Below are 21,509 nucleotides of genomic sequence, written 5' to 3'. Positions count from 1 at the left end.
CTGACAACAACACTTATTCCCTTTTGCACACTGGCAGCTGCTAGCGTTTTGCCTAGGGTTAAATATCCCTATTTTAGTCCATTTCCCAGAGGAGAGCATTTTGAGAACTCGAGCGAGGCAGTCTCTAAACCTCCAGGCAGAGCGAGTGCCATCTCGCGGTTAACTCTCCGTGCTGCACTGGTCCAGAGCTGGTGCAGAGGCTGGCTGCAGGTTGAAGCTCGGAGAGTGTCCCAAAACGCAGCCTGGGGCACAAGGGGCTAGCAAAGGGGAGGGTTGTATGGCAGGGTGCCTGGCTCCAGCGCTGAGGAGGAGGAAAAGAAGCCCTCTTCACAAAATATGCTTCGACTAACAGTGTACATGACCAGAGCCTGAGCTAGAGGCAGGTTTTGGTCTCCACAGACACCTCCCCACTGAGAAATACATGATGTGTGAAAGCCTCCTCTCCCTGCCTCTCCCAGCAGGCTTCTCTAAAAATCCTACCCCTGTGCAAAAAAAAACTGAGTTGCTAAGGGCTGGTGAATGGGAAATGACTGAAAATCCCTTCTTCTCTCTGGGGATAACTGCTGCTTGCATTTGTCTGGGACAAAGGGAAAAGCCCCTCCTCTTACCCCTGTGCTGATACCATCTCCCATCCATCACCTACTTCATGCCTCACATCTACACCTGAGTCTGGGGTGAGGACACCTTCCTGAGATGGGGAACCTGGAGCAAGGCTGTCCTCAGGCATGATTACCTGGCCTTTCCAGATCTACACTCTGTATCAAGCCAAAAATGGCCCCTTGCACTTTGCAAACATGCACAAAACACACACAAAACACATGACCATCCCACCAGAGAGAAATGCTGTTGTCTGCATTTTCCTCACTCTGGTTTACCTCTGTAGGACTCTCAAGTAAGGCAACATAAGGGAAGAGCAGCCACCTTTTCAGTGTCACCCCTCTTGAATGGCAACAGCTGGTCCTATGCTGGGGAAGAGGAGCAGCAGCATAGGGGTGATGCTCTGGTAACTCCCCCTTGCTGGACAATAACCTGGGGTGATGTCCTGGCTTCAGCAGTAGCAGTCATGTTTTTTTTCCTTTGTGTTAGCTGGTGCAGTGCTGTGTTTTGACTTCCAGCCTGAGAACAGTGTTGGTGAAGTCGATGTTTTCGGTTGTTGCTAAGTGATGTTTACCCTGACCAAGGACTTTGTGAGGCTCATGCTCTGCCAGGGAGGAGGGGAGGCTGTGAGGAAGCAGAGATGGGGCGCCTGACCTGGGCTAGCCGGGGAGGTATTCCATACCACAGCACGTCATGGCCGGGGTGGGGGGTAACTGGGAGTTACCCGGAAGGACACGGGCTTCCGGGTGGAACTTGTTTTCTTGGCCGGTGGTATTGTATTCTCTTCCCTTGTTATTTTCCCTTATCATTGTTGTAGTTGATAGTAGCGGTGGTGATTTGTGTTGTACATTGGTTGCTGGACTGTTCTTGTCTCAACCCGTGGGAGTTGCACTTTTTCGATCCTCCTCCCCGTTCCTCTGGGAGCGGGGAAGCGGAGAGCCCCGGTGGGGGAGGGACACGGACCTCGATTGTTGTCAGCTGGGCACCACTCACTGGGAGTGAGTGAACAAGTTACCTGACTGGGTTTAAACCACGATGGGTGACATCTCCATCGTAACACTAGAGATGTTCCCCTTCTCCGCCAGCACTGGGAAATACTATGACCAAATGAAATCAGTCTTAGGATACTGCACCTTTCCCACCCTGTATTAAATACGTAGGCTCATGAGAAGAACAGGGTGCCCAGATCTGATCAGGAGCAGGATCTGAACATCAGTACAGAAACAAAATAGTCTGCTTGCACCGCAGAATGCTAAAAGAGCCAAAGTTTGTGGGTATATGAGCAAAGGAAGACAATGACGGTTACTGCACTGAATGGGGAAAGTCATACTGGGCCAGGCTGCAGATCCAGCAAGCAGAGTCACATCTTTGGTGGTGTCTTGGGAGTGGCATGTTCAGAAATGACATTGGAAATAATTCTTCCTACTTTCTGCCATCTGCAGTATAACAATGTGGAGGATATATCCTTAATGAGCCCACAATTTCAGGTTTTTTTTTACATCTGTCTCCATTTCAGCTCTATGATACATTCTTTCCCATTAGCACATGCATTACTAAAAGCAAAGACTACACAGTTGGCTTTACAGAACATTTTATTTGGAGATACTTCTCATGTCATTGAATATTGATTCTTTATTAAGGCAATTCTGGAGGGGCTGAAGGGGAGGGAGGGAGAAAGGGAGGGAACTGAGACTGCATCAATGGGATTGCATTAAGGCCAAATTCCCTCCTTCTGCATTTCACCACAGTAAAATCCACATAAAGGCCAGAACAGTAAATTAATCATGCCCAAGAAGAGATTCAGTGCAAATATATCCCACTGACTACCCATAGATAGGGACCAGGACCTTAAATGAGGCAAACTGACAGCGCCTTGTTAGCTTCAAAGCTATGCTGATTTAGCTCTGTTGAGGATCCCAGCCTAGGTTCAGGGAACCATTTTAGTATATGTTTCATATGCAAGCACAGTTTTAAGTGGCTCTCCTGAATCCAGGCCACAGCCCTTGAAGTGCAAGTCCATGAAGTTATCAGAGTTTAATTTGTATTTACTACACAAGTATGTCACTTTGTGTTCCTTTGGTTCGCTTCTTACCATATTGATACTGAGTGTTTCCCCTTAGTTTCTTTAACATGGCTTTCATTTCCATGATGCTTCCCAATCTGCTTATATTTGAAGTGTATTATGACATAAAAATGAATTATCCATTAGAGAGTATTCCCTGCAAAGGTTCCAAAGTTTGGATGTTCTTGGAGGACCAGGTTATGGTAAGTTTTTTTCAGTGAATAGTAATGTACTCTGTGAGTAATGCCTCTGACAGCAGAGGTGTAACTTGCAGGGAAAAGTACTGCTCTGTTCACATACCAGCAACCCACTGCAGACCCCAGACACTTCTCTCTTTCCACAAAAATTTCCTAAGAGGATCCTACCATTCAAAAAATAGTCACTAGTACTTGCATTGGCTTAGGGATACCCTTTTGTTATCCCAGGTGCAAACCGAAGGAAAGTATGGCAGAAATGCTACCAAAAGCATGAAGACATTTTCAGACGGAAGCTGTATGTAACATTTCATAATCCTAAAAGCTGTTTTTATCTCACAAAATGAAGATCTCCAGGTGAACTCTGACAGAATACCCTGGTATCCATTAATAAAAGTATGAAAACTTATTCAGGAATATAAAATAGCTATATCTAGCGAAGTGGAAAATGGAAAATAAGGCAAAAAAAAAAAAAAAAAAAGGTCAAGCACATATTACTGTTCAAAAGAAAACATTTTCTGGATACATGTGGACACACAACTTTAGTATGATCTGGAACCGTGTTAACATTCATGCCTTTAAAGCATGAGCACCCTGCATATTCCTTGATATGGAGAAGAGCATCCAGCAGTTTGAGGGAATGAAAAGGGTGAACACCAGGCATCAGTACAAGTATTTTGTGCTTTAAACTTTCTTCATGCCTTTTCCCATAAGGCAAGCAAACACTGTCATGACCATTTTGGGTTTTACTTCAACCAGGTCTTCTGGAAGGGCATAGACTCTTGCTCCAATTTTTCTCGCCATAGAGATAGCATACCTGCAATGCAGAGGTCAAACAAGCAAGCAAATTAGCGCAGTAGTATTAATTTTCCCTCTGTTAAGAAGTTTTTTACACGATTAAAACCAGAATGAGTTGGGAACTCATTGACTCATCAAAAGTAAACTTTTCTATAGGAACATATAAGCTTCAGAGAAGACTACATTTCTACTAAAAGGTAGAACATATTCCCAGATGGTAGAACACTGATTATCTGCAGCATGGGAGACTGCAGGTTGAATTTTTGTATGAAACATTTAGTCTCCCATCCCCTGAAAGATTATCCTCACAATCAGCCGTTCTGGCCTTGCTCCCCCTCAATCTCTGTGACTCAGTCTTTACACATAAATATAAATTTACGAGGATGGAAAGCAGAAGACTGATGTTGGTGGAGATTGGAAATGTTGGTGCTGTTGGAAATCAACAGCTGATGCTGGTGCTGTTGGAAATCAACGTCCAGGGACCTTCTCTTCTGCCTGAGTCTCACCCAGAATTTGTAAACTGAGCTTCCCATCTCCCTGCTCAGAGTGCACTGTTGCACTGCTACTGGCTGTTCTATTTTTTTAACAAACAAAAACCTAGAAAATCCAGGTTCCTCCTACTGCAGAGCGCACACATTTGTGAAATTCTTGCAAAAAAATACAGAGAAAGAGGGCTGGGACAACAGGGGGGAGGGGAGAAGAGGAAAACATCAGCAGAGGGATGAAGAAATAAGTATAGTTAGAAGCACATGTGGGATTGCAAGGAAAGAAAGAGAACAGATGGTAGGAAATGGAAAGGAAAAAGAACAGTGGTATTTATAAAAATGATGGCAGCTCTGACTGTAGTTGCCACATAGCAAAACAGAAGCTAAACTGATGATGGCTGGGAGGTGATTTGTGTAACTCTGAAAGGAAAGGGAAAAGTCCCCAGCATTTGCTCTCTGCTGGATTTGCACTCAGGAGAAAAAAATCAATATCCGCATTCATAAACCCAGTTTTTCAGGCATGCTTCCTGTTCTCCCGCTTCTCTCTTAAATATGCCCTTGTTCCACTTGTATGTGACTAAAGAGGTATCCTGACCTCTAATCACTGGTTTCCATGGATCACTATTGTTGGCATTGTTCCCTGATCTCTGAAAGAGTTTTAAATTTAATAAGAGAAAATAGGGGCTTGTAAAGCCAAGTGATTTTGATCCCTTCAAGGGAATTATAAAGCAGGAATTATATATAACATCACACACTTCATTTCCATTGATAGTCTTTTTTATTGCCTAACTCCTAGCCTTCATGCTTGTAACTCTGGAGGTATTAGCTGAGGTTGTGCCAGATGAGAATGATAGCAGAGCAGTTTTCAAAGACAGAGCAGGTAACTCATGTAAGTGTCACTTGGCAGAAACATACTTAGCATTATTCAGTTTCTCCTCATCATTCAGGTCCTCTGTTTTCAAGAGGTCATATTTGATTGATCCTGGTTGAATGGCATCAATGAGATCCAGGACTGGCATGCTGGTGCTGATTTTGCTATCCTGCATAGATGAAAAATACAATTAGATGCAACAACAGAATGACAGATCTCCCATAAAGCCTGAGTCTAGGACCAAGAACAATGGACAGCTCAGTCAAATACCATTTAGATCTTCACAAAGGGCTGCTTAGCATCATTTTTCATCTAAGCCAGACTAAGAACCATTTAAAAGATTGATGTTTTGTTTTGTTTTTTGTTTGTTGTTTTTTTTTTTTCCAATGGATAAGATTTCACAGAATCATTTAGGTTGGAAAAGACCTTTAAGACCGAGTCTAACTGTTAACCTAACGTGGCCAAGTCCACCACTAAACCACATCACTAAGTGCTACATCTACACATCTTTTCAGTACCTCCAGGGATGGTGACTACGCCACTTCCCTGGGCAGCCTGTTCCAATGCTTGACAATCCTTTCAGTGAAGATATTTTTCCTAACATCTAATCTACACCTCCCCTGGTGCAACTTGAGGCCATTTCCTCTTGTCCTATCACTTGTTACCTGGGACAAGAGAGATCAACACCAATCTTCCTGCCTATTTCTCCAGGTAAATGCTGTGGGAAATGGTGTCAAAGACTTTACTAACATCTAGGTAGACAACATCCACAGCCTTTCCCTCTTCAATCAGGCAGGTCACCTTGTCATAGAATGCAATGTCATTAAAGAAAAAGATGGAGTGCTGGGCCAATGAACTTGTTTTCTGTGGGGAGATGATGCTGACACACATCTACTGATGGGAGGTGGAAGGGGACCGGCTGTGTGTCTCCTGAGCTCATTATGTGAAGTCTAATGGATCTGTCCTTGCCTCATGCAAGCTGCTGATTTACATCCACTGAGTGTTCCCCAACTTCAAAAGTGTTGCAGATGTGTTAGAAAAACTAAAAGCTCTCTGGAATTTGTCTGGCCCTTCGTTTACATGGTACCTTGCAAAATAGGGTGAGGTACCCCCGAATGGTCTACTGGATTAAAAATGTATTGTTATTGTTCTTTGTAATACTGTCATTTGTAATTGCTGTTGTTTAATAATAATTGACACCACAGCAATTCTTGCTTAGTTCCAGGTGTCATTCCTGGCCCTGTACTTTGATTTCCAATGTCAAACTGGCATTCAAGGAGTTTCCTGTCATGTTCATATCATGTTTCTGTTAACTTTTCATCATAAAGCCCCTTGTATAAAATCTGTATATCTGAACATGCTTTTAAAAGGGAATAAAAAATGACCAAACTATGTAGTTAACTATACAAAAAAATGTAGTATGTGCATGTATATGCATATATACATCTATATACAGGCAACATATGTAACATAACAGACACACTGGTTAAGAGATTCCTAACAAAAAAATATACCTTGAAACTGGAGATGGTTGAATTCTTCCTGGCTGCAGTCAGTGTTTCATTGACCCAGCTGACAATGATTTCATCATTGACCTTCTCTCCACCACCAATGTCTTCAAGGATGTTCAGGGTGTACCTTAAGAGGGAAGCAAAGATATCTTCCTTTGCTCAAAGTCTACCGTAACCTCAGAACCATCCTGTATGTGTGCAGCTTGACAGACATCACCCCAACAGTCCTCTTAGAACTGATATTGCCCTGCTTCCCACCCTTCAGAGCATATATGAATTACACTGTAACATGATAACTGATCTAATGGGTCTAATTCATCCCCGGTTCCCTTATCACTGTGTTGCGCATGTCAAAAGTGTTTTGATTTTCAGAACTGTAAAATGTCCCTTTTAGTGGATCTTGGTGTACGTAACTCATTCTCATAGCGCTTAAAAAAATGATCACTGGCTTTAAGGCCAGAAGGGAATCGTTATGCTCATCTAAGACTGACCTTCTGCATAAACACAAGCCTGGAATATTTTGCTTATATGTCAGCATACACCTTGGAAAGACATCCAAAATTGATGGCAAGTAATCGCATCCCTAGGTTAATTAACTGCCTGATAAACCTGTACCTTGCTTTATAGACAGAATTTAGTCTGCGTTCAGTTCCTAAACACTGGGTGTCTTTACACAAAGTTATGGAGCTCTTAAACATGCACACAAACACACACATACACAGAGAATTACATTAAAATGGGGAGAGCTACTTCATTGCATCCGCTTCAGGTAGCAGATTACAAACCTTCTTCATCAACCCCTTGTTTCCAGTACATTCTTCCCATTCTCTGATACAGAGACCATCAACTTATTTTTTTCTCTTTCATGCAATGAACATTTTTTCGTGCTATACAGACAGTGACAATAACAATATTCTACGTGAGTTGCCTGCAAAGGCCTTGCCCACAAGATGATGTGCTTCCTGATTGCATCCCTAACTAGGAGCGAGCAAAAGGTTACTCTGTCTTTGCATATAAGTGCAAACAGAGTAGTTAGAAAGCATGTCAAGCCTTCTCAGTGATAGCAGCATGAGACTGTCACAATGCAAACTGAGTATACAGTTTGCAGTTTGTGTCTGGCTGCCATACCTTCTCATCAACTGCCAGATTAAGGCCAGTGTGAGCGTACGGTTTCCTTCATTCAGATCTTGCCCAGCGATGCCAACAAGGGAAAATTTGGCTTGATTCTTTCCCAGTTCCACTGCATAGTTGCAATTTTCAAGCTGTAAATGACAGGGTCAATTAGTGCAGCTCAAAAAAAAAAAGAAGACAAGGCACTGTTACTTTAAATTCTTTTGGTTGCTTAGTCCTGATCCTCCTGGGCAAAAAGGTTTGAGGCTCTGTGACAATACAGCTGTTTGGCTATCGGTAGCTGATTCCAAAACACCATGGTAAACAGTTAACATAGAAGGAAATGTTATACTTCACCATCAGGACCTGAAAAACTGATTTCCCTGGATAATACAAATCTATGGCTCATGGGTACATCCAACATCACAGCATTGCACTGAGATAAAGGATTAGTGTCCCAGTCAATACTGTGGTCAGTTAATCACTCTGGCTTAACTGGATGGAATTACTCATCCGGATAACTGGGAATTTAGCATCAACTCTGTGATCAGTTCTTGAGGCATCTGGTCAAGAATGCTTATCATCACTGTCTTCATTTGATGTGGAGGGCAGTGATCCAGACAGCTGCGATTAAGCTGGTGCCATATGACTTACAGTGAAGATGCATTATAATTGGTGACTAAGACAGTAGGAAAAGCGGCCTGCAAATACAGTTCTTAAATATTGACACCAAAGGTTCTGAGTCTTTTTTCTTTACAAATATTATTCACCTGTCAAAAGAGCCCATGAGTCAAAGGTACGCTTCTTTTTCAGGATGAATAATTATTCACTGACTAGACAAAAAAAATCATTTAATGTGCTGTACTTGGGACTTGAGAGCAATGCAAGTGCCCATATTGCTGTTTGAAATGATATAGACATCCTTTGAGGATAGAGCAGCGCTACTGGAGCTATTCCAACTTTTTTTACCTTCTTCATGTTGCCACCCAGTTTAGGATATGGTGGTTTGTTCACTCTGTTCCAGTCTACTGGCACTTTGATCTTTTCATAGAGCTGGAAGATGACCAAGGCATCTGACAGGTCACTGAAAACAATAGAAAAGATGTGTCGTTGTCCAAAGATCAGAGGAAAGGAACCCAACAAAATTATTAGTGGAGGTAAAGATAGTTTTCTATTAAAAAAAAAAAAAAAAGCAGCAAAACAAATAAAAAAAAAAGCATATATTCTTAATATTCTGATAGGGTCCAAAAATTTTTTGGTTTTTAAGCAATTTGATGGCCAAATTTATTATCTGAAGAAAGTGTAATACCTCTTCTTACCTATATAAATGATTTACATGTGGATTAACACCCAGAGAGTTCATCCAGTTCCTGAACGTCCTCTCTTCCCTTGTCTCACCTAAAACAACAGATACATCAATCAACAGTCCTGCAAAACACAACGCTCCAGTAAAACAAGTGTCCTGTGATGAAACCATAACTCAGAATTTACAGTGCACTGAACCATAAACAGGAGACACTGGTTGACATGTGAAATAAGAGAGCATGGTGCAGCGCGTAATATTTCTTCATGCCCTATATATTATGGCATTTAGGCAGATTGGCCTTGAAATGCCTTCAAGAAATCAAGAACAGCCTGTGCCCTAGCATGAACAGCTTCACTATAAGGCTGAAAAAGAAGGACCTGAAGCTCAGCAAATGATCCATACAGCAGTGGCCCTTACCCCAACCCAGAGCAAGCAGGCAGCAGGTTTATGCAAGATCGGAGTTTTAAATTATACTCTCAATTAAGGGAATGCCAAATCAACCCTAATTTCAACTAACCAGCACACTCAATAGTCTGCATGGTTCAGATATTGCTCAGATATTTTTGTCTTTTAACATGCACTATCCACAGAACAGACCTCCAAAATACAAGAAGCCATATGAAGGAGAAGAGCAGCCTCCCTTTCTCCAGGCTGCCTGTGCTAATAGTGCAGTGACTATATTTGAAGGACAGGAGGTTAGGTTAACATATCATCAACTCAGAGATGGGAATACTGTGGCACTGGTGTCCAGAAACGTCCTTTATTTGCATTCCCCTCACCTTCAATAGAGCTCCAGTTGATGTCCTGGTTCTCTGGCTTATGCAGGGCAGGGTATTTGTTAAACAAGTTGGCGATGAAGGCCAAGTTTAGCTTTGGGTTCCCCCGCACAACGTCGGTGGCGGTGACGAACTGCCGGCAGCCCAGCCGCTCTGCCTGCTGCAGCATGCACTCTGCTCGCTGGACATCATCCTTCTCCTGCTCCCAGAGAAAAAGGGATCATCAGCCTCACCCCATCACCTTGCACTGCACGCAAGAACTACCCGGAGCTCAAATGGAGCTACACGTGAGGATGTTAAAGCAGGTCCTTGTTGGATTTATAACTATTTCCTTTCCCACTTTTAAAAACATCAGGTCTGTGTTTTCAAATGGGCTTTACCTACAATCCAGCCATTTCACCCTAATGCTTTTACAGTTATATTCCATGTAAAGGCAGATGGTTTGATGAAATTCACAAAGAAATAGATTTAAATATACTTGTTACATGTTAGCAGTTTATCGGTGTCATTCAATGGTTGTTTCAGTTTCAGCAATAATATCTAATGAAAACACACCATTTAATTCATTGAAAGCTTTGATTTCTGAAATACAAGATCAGGTTGCAATGCTCAAAAGAGTTTCCTTGTTCTGGCATCCCAGCGCAACTCTGTGTTGGCCAGCAATGCAAGTGAAAGAAAATATCGGCATTTACTCTAAACTTATCTCATTTTACCCTTAATCCTGACATGTCAATAGTAATAGCCGGAATGCCTTCTTCATCTCCCTTGGGGGCAACCTGGTTCAGCAGATGGTAATAAGCTCTTGAGTCCTGTGACAGACAAAGAAATTAAAGAGAGGAAAAATTACATCTAAGGCTCAGGTACTGCATGCCAATGCTCCTCTGAACAATGTGCCTGCATGCTTCATTTTTATTGCATCAATTTTTGGGCTACATAATTAAATTAATTAAGCTGGAAGCATTTAGCAGTTCCTACTTTATGCTGTATTTGCCAGATCTATTTCTTCCCCAAGCCAATATATATATATATGCTGCAGAACGCTCAGCGCCTGAGACAAAATACTGTGCGTTGCACTTACTTACAAAAAGGACGGCAACAACAAAAAGGTATTAGAATTGGCTTAATCTGAACATTAAATTAGAGATAAGAAAATGCATACCTTTATAATGCTGTAGAAGTCAGGCTGCTGAGCATTTAATAAAAGAAAATGCAGAAGGAGAAAGCAGATGTTTAAAGCGGATTTCAAAGCAACGCTGGAACAGTTATGGAAGAGAAAGCATAGTTTTCAAGGACAAAAGTTAAACCCAACAACAGTATCAGCATTTTTCAGGCAAGAGGGCAGGAAAAAGACAAGGATTTAACATGTTGTATCTAATCTTTTGTGAAATGTAATGTTACTTCCACATATGGAAAATATTAATCTCACTTCAGTAATAACTCAAACAAGTGAAAACAAAGCTACATGTTAGTATGTAGGGACTTGACTAACTAACTCAACTAATACTTTTCAAAATATAGCTTTTGCCATGCTATGGTGGGAGCAGGCAGGTCAGGTCACGACTGGTGAGGCTGGTGTGCTGGCCATCCCCTGGCTTTCCTGGAAGCTCAGACACCCTTCACTACAGCCCTAGGATGCTGGCCGTGCCTCACACTGTAGCTTTAGCATCTGAAACTCACCAGAATGCACCACTGAGGTTCAGATATATTTGCATAGGAAGAATAAATATCCTACAGAAAAAGCTCTGCTGAAATTTGCACTCATGATCCCATGAAGTCCCAAGTACATGACATATGCCGCATGAACTAGAGACCCATCCTTGCAAGTGCCTTCCTATCTAGCTATATTATTTTGAATAGTCCCACTGAACTAAAATGTGGAGGTGAGTGCGTGCAGGGATATAGCAAAGGCTGGGACGCAGGAGCACGTAACCCAGGTGCTGTACTGAAGGAAAGATCAAGTGAAGGAATTGGAAGATCCCCATCCTCTTCTACACCTAGTTACATGTCTGGGTAAGGTCTAACTTTTACAAACTAAAGCCAGGTCAAGAGGCATTTAAGGACTTTGGGGAAGGAAAGCAATAGAGACAGGGAGCTGAAATTACAGTGGTAGAGTCCATACACTGTGTTCAGAACCAGCAGCCATTTTTTTCCTAGGCATGTGGTGTGCTGGGGCTTTGAGGTCAGGAGGAGGAGGACTACTACTAAGAAGAAAGGTAAACCACACTAAAATGATTTTATTTGCCTGGCCCCATATATTTGGCAGAGCAGTCTCAGCTGCTTGGATTGGTTCAGTGAACAATCCCCTTTTGGAGAAGAGGGATTTGGATGTGGAGCTGCTGGTTTGATATTGTTGGCCAATGTTTCTCATACCTTGATGTCTGAGCTGAAGTTGCTGACTTTGTTGCATCCTGCATTCTCCAGGTGATAGTTTGCCCATCTCAGCAGCAGTTCCTCTGGAGACAACTTCATCAGATCCTCCAGGCTCTCTCCTTCTCTCAGAAGAGCAATCAAGGCTAAGCAGGAAAGAAAAATAGTGATGTGAATACTTATAGAGGAGAATGTATAACTATTTTCTCTCAAATTTTGAAATCCTAGTTTCTAAAAGAAAGGGACCAAAGTGTTGCCAAAATTCAAGATAAGTTAGCATGACAGAAGACATAAAGAGGAAAAGGGTTTCATCAATAAAATGGGGACAAGGCTGTTAGTTGTGGATCTAGTAGTGGATGAAATAGAGGCACAAACCAAATTCAGTGTGCTCTAAGAACTACCCTATTTCCTTTCCTCAGATATTAATTAAAATACAATCATAGAATTGTAGAATAGTTTAGGTTGGAAAGGACCTTTAAAGGTGTTGTGGTTTAAACCCAGTCAGGCAATTCGTTCACTCACTCCCCCCTTCTTGCCCTCCCCCTACTCCTGGAGGGACAGAGAGGAGAATCGAAAAGAATGCAACTCCCACGGGTTGAGATAAGAACAGTTTAGTAACTAAGGTATAACACAGATCACTGCTGCTACCACCATCTAGTCCAACCCCCCTGTAATGAACAGGGACATCTTCAGCTAGATCAGGTTGCTCAGAGCCCTGTCCAACCTGACCTTGAACACTTCCAGGGATGGCACATCCACCACCTCTCTTTGAAACCTGTTCCAGTATTTCAGCACCCTCACTGTAAAAAATTTCTTCCTTATATCTAGTCTAAATCTACCATCTTTTATTTTAAAAGCATTGCCCTTGTCCTATCACAACAGGCTGTGCTACAGTGTTTATCCCCATCTTTCTCATAAGCCCCCTTTAAGTACTTCAGGCTGCTGAAGTCTCCCTGAAGCCTTCTCTTCTACTGACTGAAGAACCCCAACTCCCAGCCTTTTCTCATCGAGAGATGCTTCAGCCTTATGAACATTTCTGTTGCCCTCTTCTGGACCCACTGCAACAGTTCCATATATTTTCTGTGCTGAGGGTTCCAGAGCTGGATGCAGTAATATTGAGCATAGGGGCAAGATAGGAATGAAAAAATGAACAGAGCTTTTGCAGCTTAGATAAAATCTCAGTAGCATTTATGCTGAAACTGGATTCACACAGGTATTCTGAAGAAGTCGCACATAACTTCATGAGCTCATGGGCCAGTAGGGTTAACTCATCTGTCAATTGGAGAAGATATCTTGTTTATATAAAATACTAGCATATAGGAGAAAGAGGCAGGAGGGAAGGATCAACCCTCGTAAATGCAGGATTCCTTGAAAGAAATATGGACTTGCTACAGAAAGGAAATTATATCTAGAGTTCCACAGATAATTTGATATAGGGTACTATGGGGTTAAACTGAACCAGAAGGGGATAACAAAAGGATTTGGAAGTGGACGGTGTATTTTATGAAGAGAGAAACATCAACACTGAAGTAGGGTGAAGAAGGATTCTTGTGGAGGTGGATCATAGGTTGATATTTGGATTAATGTTTTCATCTCTTTTACATCAATTACCTTGGCACATATACTAGCAACGTGCTAAAAATTTGATGATGATTTTCACTAGGTGGCATAGTCAATACAGAGGATGATCAGGAAATCAGACAGAAAGAACTAGATGACAGTAATAAAAAATGGAATGTAGTTTAATAGTGCCGTGTTCAAAGACATTCACTAGGGAATTAATATAAATAACTGCTATGAGCTAAAAGCTTATATGAACAGAGGATGAGAGCAACTTGAGTGTATTAAATGTCTTCTGAGCTACTCTGAGCCAGCATGTTATATGGCCAGGGGAAACCCAAACATGGTATTAGTGCATGCCACGTATTTCCCATAGAGGTTGGGATGTATTACTGCCTTGATACCATGTGCTTATGAGAGCTCATTGGAAATACAGTGTCCCATAGTCAAGGGTTATCAGGACAAGACAGAACCTGAAAAGAAATCAAAATTATCTTGGCTTGTCTATCCTGACAAATTTAAATCTGAGATGAGAAGTGAAGGAGAAAATACCATAAATGGAAAAATAGCTTTTAAGCAGGGTATGGCTACCTATAAAGGATGGGAAGTGATGGCTCTGGCTATGGAAGGGATAGAAATCTGCAAGGGGTGAAGCAATGAAGGTAACACCTGCACAGGAACTGGAGGAAAGCAGTGTCACTGTTGGCTGAGCAGACTATCCAGAGGTGGAGGAAAGCAAGCAGCAAGGCAAGGTGCCATGTGGATCGCATGTACATAATCACAGCCTCACACTGAAAATACTTCACAGAGAAATCTGGCATTGGTAAGACACAACTGGAGTGCTGTGTCCAGCCTAGGGCTTCCTAGTACAGGAGAGGCATTGGCAAACTGCAGGAAGTTTAGTGGAGAGAAGCCAAGAAGATTCAGCTGCAGTACATGATATATGAGAAGAGGATGAGAAAACTAAGATTGCTTAGCCTGAAAAGAGGTCTGAGAAAGGAATAGGTATTAACTCCAACAACAGAGGGGCCACAATTGCATTTTCCCAGTATGCACAGCAAAAGAATGAGAAGTTGCAGTCACAAGGTGCAGGAAAGGAAATTCCAGCTAGATGTAAGGGGAAAAAAAAAAAATCACAAGAGTGGTTGGGCTCTGGAATAAGCTCCCAGAGAGCACTGGAAAAGGCCCTGAACAACCTCACCTAACCTTGAGATGGTATAGCTTGAAGTGGGTGGCTGGGTGGCTGAACCAGAAGACATTCAGGGTGGACCTCTCAAGGTTCCTTCTAGCCTAAATTAGTCTCTGATCCTATAATTCTGATTTCATAAAGAAAGAGGAGATGTTTGACAATCAAGAGCAAGAAAAGAGCAAAGCTTTCTAAATGCAGTGCAGCATTTCCTTATCCCAGATTTAATACCAAAACACCAATATACCTGGGTGTAGACCATCATTCCTGACCCAATGAGCATGAAACTCGCTCTGCACATACAAGCCTACACGTAGCCTTGGACTTTGGAGTGCTGGAACTTGTGAAGAGCAAGGGAAATCAGCACAGGCAAGAAGACAGGCAAAAAATACTTGAAGAAAAAAATTAAATCAAGATTTTTTTAAAAAGAACTTTATCCTAAAGGCTGTTCAGTGATAATAGTAGAGCACTGAAATGAAGAGCCATACATACCTTCATTCCTGCTGATCTCTATGTCAGCAAAGAGTCCAATTTTAATGACTTGCCATAAAAGACCCAACACGAGGTAAGGTTTCCCTTCTTTTAAGTCTTCAGCTCCAATGTTAACAACATGGCACCCAATGGCTGAAGCAGAGTTCAGGGCGAGGTTCAGATTTTCCTAGGGAAAAAAGAGAACTTCTGAATGATGCAGCAACTGGAGAACTGAGGATACAGGAAGGGAGGACAGACAAAACCAGTGAGATAAACAAGTAGTTTCACTGTGAAGGCATTTATGTACATAGAATCACAGAATCATAGAAACATAGAATCATAGAACAGTTTGGGTTGGAAAGAACTTTCAAAGGTCACCTAGTCCAACCCTCCTGCAATAAACAGGGACATATTCAGCTAGATCAGGTTGTTCAAAGCCCTGTCAAACCTGGCCTTGGATGTCTCCAGGGACGGTGCAGCCATCACCTCTCTGGGCAACCTGTGCCAGTTTTTCACCACCCTCATTGTAAAAAGTTTCTTCCTTCTATCTAGTCCTAATCTATCCTCTTTTAGTTCAAAACCATTACCCTTGTCCTATCACAACAGGCCCTGCTAAAAAGTTTGTCCCCATCTTTCTTATAAGCCCCCTTTAAGTATTGAAAGTTCTGGGTTCCAATGTGAAGATGGAAAGGAGCTCTTTGGCAAAGGTGAAAGACACCATGTCACAAGGCATTGGGGCTCAGACCATACAGCTGTATTCAGAGATGTCTGGGCTCAGTCCTGGTTATCAAACCCAGGCTCTCCTTACAGCTAATGCATAGGCAGATGCTCAAGCGCAGCCTTAGCTTTAGCATGGGGCAAGCTATCCACCTGTGTCTTGCACACATGGAGAAATACGGGAGCTACAACCCAATCAGCTATCAGATATTCCAGGCTCATCTCTCTTTAAGCAGTATGCAAAAGACCTAATACCTGAGATAGAAATAAGTTGCTAGCTAGCAATGTATATAACCAGCGTATGTCATAGGAGTCAGTATGGTTGAACCTGCTGGGTTTTCAACCTTGACATTCAGCCAAGGTCAGAACTGATCAAGTCTGGATATCTTCTCCATGCTCCAAAATCCATAATCTGGAGCATGGAGTCCTGGCTTGGGAACGTCCAATGGAAGTGGAGGGATTCTGTCATTCACAGTGAGGGGCAGAAAGAAACTGATGTTTCAGGAATATTATGTTCCTTTGCCATTTCCTTCCCATTTATAAAAAAGGGTATAAGAATATCTGGTCTGCACTATTCAGAAAGGTGACTTGGTAAACACAGGGCAAGTAGAGAGGGCAAAGAAGCCTGGAAAATATAATTTATCACATAGCTCTGCAATTTTTCACATGAATTTCATCACCACTGGCATGACAGAGATTTGATTAGATACAAAATGCAGAGAGAGACATAGTACAAATTCTCATAAGGTAGAAATATTGGAGCATTTCCAATTAATTACCTTTTCTCCACCAGAGAGCTTTAAAAGGGTTAAGTTAAAGTAGAAGCTTTATTGATCAAATCATGTCTATGTGTGACAGGGATCGATCTGAGCTGCATTACTAAGCTATGCTGCTGACCAAAACGATTACAACTGAAAAATGTGGTATACAGCATAAAAATCCAATTTAATGGCTTCTGAGCTTATTTGAGCCTGGCTAATGTTCCATCAAATCAGAGTAGCTGAGGGCTAAACTGGGTTAGGTTTGTATCTCTTCCATATATCTATTTATATTCTGTATCCAGATATGTAGGTGCTGTTCCTATAAAAATATATCTCTACGTATTGTTGTGTGAACTGGTAAACATAATATATTGGGCAAACACAAACACAGTTTGTTCAGTCAGATTGCTCATATGTTTGGAAAGAAACAAATATAAATCTTCATGGTTTTAGGATGTGGACCTGAACATCTCCCTTTGCCATAAAAAACTTTGATTGTGTTAGGCAGGACCGCGGTATCTCCAGCCTTTGTGCTAAGTGATTATATCAAAGCATACAAAGGGGAAAAGCAAAGAATCTTGCGTTTTAGTACCTGTATTGTGAAGGGTGTGAGTTTCTTTTTGTTGATTGTTCTCTCATCAATGGTATCTGGCACTGAGAAATTGATCATCTTACTGGAAATAAAAGAAGAAACAACAAGAAATACATTACTAGATATGTGAACACAAAATACAGATACAGTTTTTATCACTATACTGTAGGACAAGTCAAAGAGTTGGAGTGTTACTGAAAAAATATAGATAGCCTCTGTTTTCCCAGGTACACACAGGCATGCATGCAAGAAATTCTTCTGGGTCATGCAGATTGTACTATAGGTGTGAGGCAAAGAATGCCACAAGGTGAAGTTGTGTGAGAAGTTTATTGTGCAGAAAATTTCTGTGAAAGCACTCACTATCTTTTGCTGCTTTGTGTGAACCCCAAAAAAGCCTTGCACAAAAATAAACCCAAGTGACTCCTCAAATTTCACTGAACTCATCTTATTGCAAGGGCCCATAGGAAAGGAGAAACTCTCATTTAACACAAAAGAAGCTTTACATTTGTGAAGATAAAAGAAGGAAAATCCCCTAGCATTATTAAGGCCCTGAATCTGCAAAGATTCATGATCTTAATGTAAGGTCAGTAGCTTCCCATTAAGCAGAGATGTGAGTTTCTGCAGACTCATGGTTCCCAGTTGTGAGAAAGGTATTATTTACCAAAGCACTATGCCATCACCAACTGCCTGGAAGAGGTCATCTGTTTCTGGATTCATCGGGACCACATGCTTACAGTCAGGGTCTTTCTCAAGGGCTTTATTAATCCAGTTGACAAAGGCATACTTTTCTTCCTCTGTGAACACAACATCAAATCAATCAGTTTGCTGTTGCAATACTTTTACCATCATTTCATTTACAAAAGCAGAACTTCTGGGGGAGAAGACTCACCCACCAGTATGATTGGAGGAGTTTGTTGATCCGTCTGACCAATCAACAAACTCCCACAAGGGAAGAATGCTGAGGAGACAGGCAAATGAGCTGAAGGCAGCAATGAGCTTGGGCTGGTTAATACTCCTTCCATACTCCCTCTCACTGACTGGGGTTGCTTAGTGCCATGAGAACAGGTGTATTATAGAGACTGGTAATGAAGTTCATGTGATTCAACTATACGTTGCAGCTGCTATGCTCTGCTAAGTGTAATATGTAGTTGCACCATAATTTTAATGCATTGTTGTATCATTTTGCTAAATTAAAATCCCATGTAACTTCAAGTAAGTTTAAATAGTGAATTCTGTATTGTATATTACACCCTTCACATGTTAAATATCTAGAAGAGCCTGGCCAGGATTGGAGTCTCCCAAAGAGTATTCAGAGGGTAGTGGGCAAATATTCCCTATAGTCCAACAGGGCTACCCTGTACCAGCAGCATTTGCAGGGGCTCCAGTAACTCAGAGGTGTCCTCTGTGCTCAGATGGGTGGAGACCTTGGAAGCATTTGTGATGGTGTGCTCCCCTCACCCCCAACCTGACCTTTATTTCCTCTCTATAACTCTGCTCAAGTGACAACCGTCAGAGACAGTGGTAGTGGGTCGTGATAGCTATATCAGAATCATATCAGAAGTGTATACAGGGGAGACAAGTAACAACACAATAGCCAAGGGTAATCTGAATAATGTGAATCACTGCCGCAACATACTTGTTCCTAGTTGCTGTCAGTGTAGGTCAGCTGTACCTACCTGAGTAAGAGTGTTGTGTGCCGGCACTGGACTGCTCAGATGTCCCACCGATGGCACAGATCCCCTCCTTTTTGTTGATTTGCTTTCGGAACGACTTAGCAACATCATCACTCTTCAAGTTTTGGAAAATCTTTCAAACACGAGAGACAGTTATAAAATTTCAGAGAATTAAACCAGTTTGCTCTTGGGCCATGAGACACGTCCTCTCTGCTTCATGCAGAGGGAAGCACAGCTTGTGTATTATTCAGTGGGTTTCTGTGTAAAATCTGTGTATCTGCCGTAGCAGAAAAGGATCATACAAAACTTCTATGTTCTATGTGAACAAAGATCAGCTAAGTAACAGAAATGTATATGGTATGAAACCATGGAGCTAAAATGTACAGGAGGAGGGCCTTTAACAATTTTGGTTTGAAGAAAGGACAAGCAAAAATCTACTTCTCCACCCAGAGGGAAATTCTGCTTTAGCATTTGGTTTTACCCCACTTCAGGCCAGAAAAAGAAGAAGAAAATGCTCCATAAAGTTTTCAGTTTCAATCTGATGAAAGTTTTTGTAACCATTGTCCTGGGTTCAGCAGTAGCAGTCATTTTTCTCCTTCTTAGTAGCTGGTGCAGTGCTGTGTTTTTAACTTTCAGCCTGGGAACAGTGCTGATAACAGCAATGTTTTTAGTTGCTGCTCAGTAATGTTTACCCTGACCAAGGACTTTCTGAGTCCCATGCTCTGCCAGGGAGGAGGGGAAGCTGGGAATAAGCAGAGACAGGACTCCTAACCCAAACTAGCCAAAGAGGTATTCCATACCACAGCACGTCATGCCCACTATATAAACTGGGCGGATTTACCCGGAAGGCCCAGATCACTGCTCAGGTTGGGCTGGGTATCGGTCGGTAGGTGGTGAGCGGTTGTATTCTCTTCTGTTGTTATTTCCCTTATCATTGTTATTACTGGTGGCAGCAGCAGTGATCTGTGTTATACCTTAGTTACTGGACTGTTTTTATCTCAACCCGTGTGAGTTACATTCTTTTGATTCTCCCCCCTCATACCTCCAGGAGCAGGTGAGGGGATGAAGGGGGAGAGTGAGCGAGCGGCTGCGTGGTCCTGGGTTACTGGCTGGGCTTAAACCATGACAACCATCTAGCCAGAACATAAACCTTTTTCAACTCATAACTGTAAAACTGTATCCAGCTAAATCAACCAAACTGAAAGATATGAAGTGTATTCAATATGCAGCAGCGTTCATGTAACTTGTCCCAGTTAATTGAAGGATTTCTAGTTGGGTTACTTCTTTCTTTCATCTTTTCCAGTGAGGGGACTCCTTGGATACCCCTGTGGGTACCCCCATGGATACCCATGGGGCCCTGTGCCCTGTGCTTGTGCCTCTCATGTGCCCTAGGGAGCATCTTGAGTATTCTGCATGGCATCTTACTTACTGAAATAAACTCATCAAAACTGATCCTGCCATCCCCCGTGGTTGTCAAATTTTGAATGAGTTCTCTGGCTTTATATCCTGGGAGAGGGAGATTGGCTGCTTTCAACACATCTGTTAAATCGTTGGTATGGATGAAGCCATTCCCACTGACATCTGCAACGATTCAAGGAAACATTTATATTCTACATCAGCCCAATGAAATGTACAAACAAAAAGGCTGTTGCATTTATTTTACCTGGGGAAGGGTATGTTATATATAAAAAATTGTCATCCTGAAACCCAGTATTTTCAACCACTGTTCTGTCATTCACACCCAAAAAATAATTACTATCACCATTTAACAAACAAAACCCGACAGTGATGAATTTATATGCTTTAGACATACAGCAGTACCTTAACAAAGCTAGGTTTAGATGCATGTAATTACTTTCTGATGTTATATATAGACAAACATAATTTAAAGAGGGAGTATCCTGTCTACAGAACAGCTAAAGAGAATGGAATTCATGCTGTACAAAGTTCCACTTTACGCATGCATATATTCACAGGTATAACGTGATTTTGGCCTATTTCCAATATCATCAGAAGCCATGAGTTTAGAGGTTTGGAACTGCATATGGTCATCCTTAAAATAAAAACTTGGGCATTTCTCTGAGATGGTGCTGAACAGATAATCCTGCTGAGCCAGCTGCAAGATCTGGGGTAGGATTTTATGAGATCACCAATACAGTTTAAATAGTTCTTTCTTTGCCAGTTTGTGTAAATCTCCACAGACAAAAAAGAAAACTAAATCTATCGCAGGGAGAGGTTTTGTTGAAAAGCCATGCTTATGTACATGGTCATTTACATATATGTTTTTATGCTTACATATTTGTGTTTGTGTTTTATGTATCTGTGTGTTTCCTGTTCTGCAGATTCTTTTCCCCCAGCCCAAAGGCTGAGGTGATCTCAAAGAGGCATGTGTTAATTTCCTGCGTGGTAAATTGCAACATGAGCTGCTCATTGCATGTGGCAAAAAGGCACTTGTCTTTCAGCATCAGTAGC

The 21,509-nt window shown here is 41.9% G+C and overlaps 1 protein-coding gene across 2 annotated transcripts in view; it reads right to left on the bottom strand.

The window, feature by feature from the left end:
- Window positions 1-2,171: 2,171 nt before the first annotated feature.
- Window positions 2,172-21,509, bottom strand: part of LCP1 (lymphocyte cytosolic protein 1) — a 47,366-nt gene continuing 28,028 nt past the window's right edge. For both annotated transcript variants that reach the window (XM_062607373.1, XM_062607372.1), the window contains exons 3-16: window positions 20,467-20,618; window positions 19,041-19,170; window positions 18,026-18,158; window positions 17,365-17,446; window positions 15,316-15,481; window positions 12,081-12,223; window positions 10,424-10,519; window positions 9,714-9,909; window positions 8,948-9,026; window positions 8,598-8,712; window positions 7,647-7,780; window positions 6,522-6,645; window positions 5,052-5,176; window positions 2,172-3,670 (exon numbers count right to left, since the gene is read on the bottom strand). In XM_062607373.1, coding sequence (XP_062463357.1) covers window positions 3,538-3,670; window positions 5,052-5,176; window positions 6,522-6,645; window positions 7,647-7,780; window positions 8,598-8,712; window positions 8,948-9,026; window positions 9,714-9,909; window positions 10,424-10,519; window positions 12,081-12,223; window positions 15,316-15,481; window positions 17,365-17,446; window positions 18,026-18,158; window positions 19,041-19,170; window positions 20,467-20,618 — 1,808 coding nt within the window. In that variant the 3' untranslated portion in view covers window positions 2,172-3,537. The remainder of the gene's footprint in view (window positions 3,671-5,051; window positions 5,177-6,521; window positions 6,646-7,646; window positions 7,781-8,597; window positions 8,713-8,947; window positions 9,027-9,713; window positions 9,910-10,423; window positions 10,520-12,080; window positions 12,224-15,315; window positions 15,482-17,364; window positions 17,447-18,025; window positions 18,159-19,040; window positions 19,171-20,466; window positions 20,619-21,509) is intronic.

This window comes from Pezoporus occidentalis, unplaced genomic scaffold, assembly GCF_034315485.1.
Source record: "Pezoporus occidentalis ecotype Australia unplaced genomic scaffold, CSIRO_AGI_Poc_V1 ctg122, whole genome shotgun sequence".
In the NCBI taxonomy this organism is placed as follows: domain Eukaryota; kingdom Metazoa; phylum Chordata; class Aves; order Psittaciformes; family Psittacidae; genus Pezoporus; species Pezoporus occidentalis.
This window is presented reverse-complemented; position numbering and strand designations above follow the sequence as displayed.